At 36.7% G+C, this 2,524-nt stretch overlaps 1 protein-coding gene across 1 annotated transcript; it reads right to left on the reverse strand.

The window, feature by feature from the left end:
* Positions 1 to 811: 811 nt before the first annotated feature.
* Positions 812 to 2,290, reverse strand: LOC108770333 (neutrophil collagenase; the record flags this gene model as incomplete). The annotated part of the gene is made up of 2 exons (XM_018521881.1): positions 2,099 to 2,290; positions 812 to 1,231 (listed from the first exon to the last, which is right to left on the reverse strand). Coding segments are annotated over exons 1-2 (612 nt in total), but the record flags the coding sequence as incomplete, so codon positions are not given.
* Between the last annotated feature and the right edge of the window lie 234 nt (positions 2,291 to 2,524).

Consider the following 2,524-nt stretch of genomic DNA (forward strand, 5'->3'; position numbering starts at 1 on the left):
CTTTACATATGGAATTGTAAAATAATTATTAATTGTAAGGGTCTCAAAATTATTTTTCATAATGTCATTAACATATGAATTATTTCTTTTTGATAGTTTTTTCAATCTACAGTTAATCGTGGAAAATATAATGTGCAACGGATAACCATTCATAAGTAAAATATTAATTAATTCTTTAATATTATTTTCATGATAATCAGGATGCGACAAGAACAGTATTCTATCCAATAAGCCAATTATTACCCCTCTTTTATGCTGGTCCGGGTGACTTGATTTATAATTTAAATAGCGACCAGAGTTCGTCGGTTTTTTGTAATTATCAAACCTTATATGTTCATGTTTTACAATAGCTGAGACATCTAAAAAGTTTACACAATCATCTTTACCTTCATCCAACGTAAATCTTATTCTATTATGATAAGAATTAAAACGCTTTAAAACCTCGTCTACACAGTTGTGAGGTAACACAATTAACATGTCATCGACATAACGAAATGGATTTAAGCTCGTAAAAAAATAAGTCAATGGCAAGGGGAAACCATTATTACTTCTGTTGCACGATCTCGTGACTTTGCACAACGAGCAATTAAAAGGTAAAATTTATGTAACTTTTTCTGAAGAAGCGAAATCTGCAATAAAAAATGGGGGTTCCCATTTAAAATTTTAAACTTATCCTTTCTTTCACCCACAGCGGGTGGGGGTGGGGGGTCATGTTAGATGTCAAAAGATAGCTGTTTTGAAAACATTGAATACCTATATTTTCAGATTTCTGATCCGATGTGTATTTCTCGATATTCGACCGTTTCCACACTTTTCGAACACCCTGTATATGCCATGGTTCTGCACTATCTATGTGTATTTCAGTGCTGTAATTGTCAACAGTAGGAGGATAGAACGCGTGAGCGAGTACTCCACCAGGTCCATCTAACGAAGAGACGCAAATTTCTTCGTTGCGTCTACGATCAGTGTAAGTGTGTGTGCCACTACGATAATATATTAAGATATCGGGATTTACCGTTTTACGTTCGAATGATAAAGACGAATTAGCTGCCCATAGTGAGAACGCGAATTCAGTAGTTTGCAAAGTTTGTGGATCCGCTAGCTGGAAATTCCACGTGAGATGTGTTTTCGCCCATTTACGTCTACCTATATTGCATTCGTAGATGTCAGGGAGACCACATCGTGGTTTACGCATCTGATACAACGTATAGTTATTCAATGTACCATCGCCCTGTATTTGATAATATTCTTGAAACAACGAAATAGCCTGTTAAATTCTCCCTCTTCGAATGATAATTGCGTATTGTTGCCAGCCTTACTCAAGTAGCCATACTTTTGTAGATACAGAATTACTTCAGTATATATGTTTTCACGATTCGTCGCTGCCGTCGACGCTGCCGTTCTCGTTGTCGTCGTCGTAGTAATCGTAACGAAAACGATGATGATGAATGTGAGAGACATCGCGATGTAACACAAGTATACGACACGTGGTAAAAACGATGCGTACTCGAATGCTCTGTCAAGAGTAATGAATCGCGTTTCATGATTTCTCTATATATACAACATGAATCATGTTTCATACCTTAATATTTTGCAGACGAGACTCTTATCTATCTAAGAGGAAAGGGATATGACATCATCACTTTTTTTGTAAAATATAATATATTTAAGGTAATATGTGTTTTACAATACAATATGATAGCGTATGAAACTCAATAAAGAGTTTAAAAATATTATACAATTTTGCGAATAACATTAGTCAATGGATTGTACTCTATCACCCTATCGTTAATAATAAGACAATAAGCTGTGGTGTTCAGTGGAATATTTTCCATACATTCGAATTTTATACGAATATCCACAGTGGCGCTCTTTACCGATTCGTTTTGGCGAGAACAATCGATCACTACGCGCGCGCGAATGGACCGTGTACAAGAAATTCTCTAATAGATAACATAGGAGTGCGTGTGTTGTAACCGTAGTACGTCTTTTGAAATTTTACATAAATATCGTACAGTAGGTATAGCGTATTTTTTGTGTTCGAAATCTAAATTCATACCGTCGTAAGCATAAAAATCAGAATTTAAAAAAATTTCACATTAGTGGTTCTATATCGCGGTTTTTCCAATTGCGACGTTGTTTTAACAGCCCACGAATGCTTCGTTGTGCTTTGCAGCTGAGGAAATTCGTACAGGTTCCACGACCGGAAACACACGCTGAGATATCGTCCACCTTTCAACGTTCGCAAAAGTGATAATTTATTGACATCGTTCAGCACTACATGTGGCATTCTCCATTGTATCTTTAATAGTGTGATTTTAGGTTCCGTCGATTCGTGCACCACAACGCAATTGTTATCGTTACGCGCAAGTATCAGGATAAGTTCGTGTCGCGCGTTTATCACTATGCGTTTAAAATCTTCGTAAAATCCTAGGAGTGTGTTGAGTGGTACGAAAGTTGAAACTCTCGGAAAGCGGTGCGCGAAATAACTGCATAGTGTCGTCCCATCCTGCATTTTCTAACG

Source organism: Trachymyrmex cornetzi, unplaced genomic scaffold (assembly GCF_001594075.2).
Source record: "Trachymyrmex cornetzi isolate Tcor2-1 unplaced genomic scaffold, Tcor1.1 scaffold1241, whole genome shotgun sequence".
Lineage (NCBI taxonomy): Eukaryota > Metazoa > Arthropoda > Insecta > Hymenoptera > Formicidae > Trachymyrmex > Trachymyrmex cornetzi.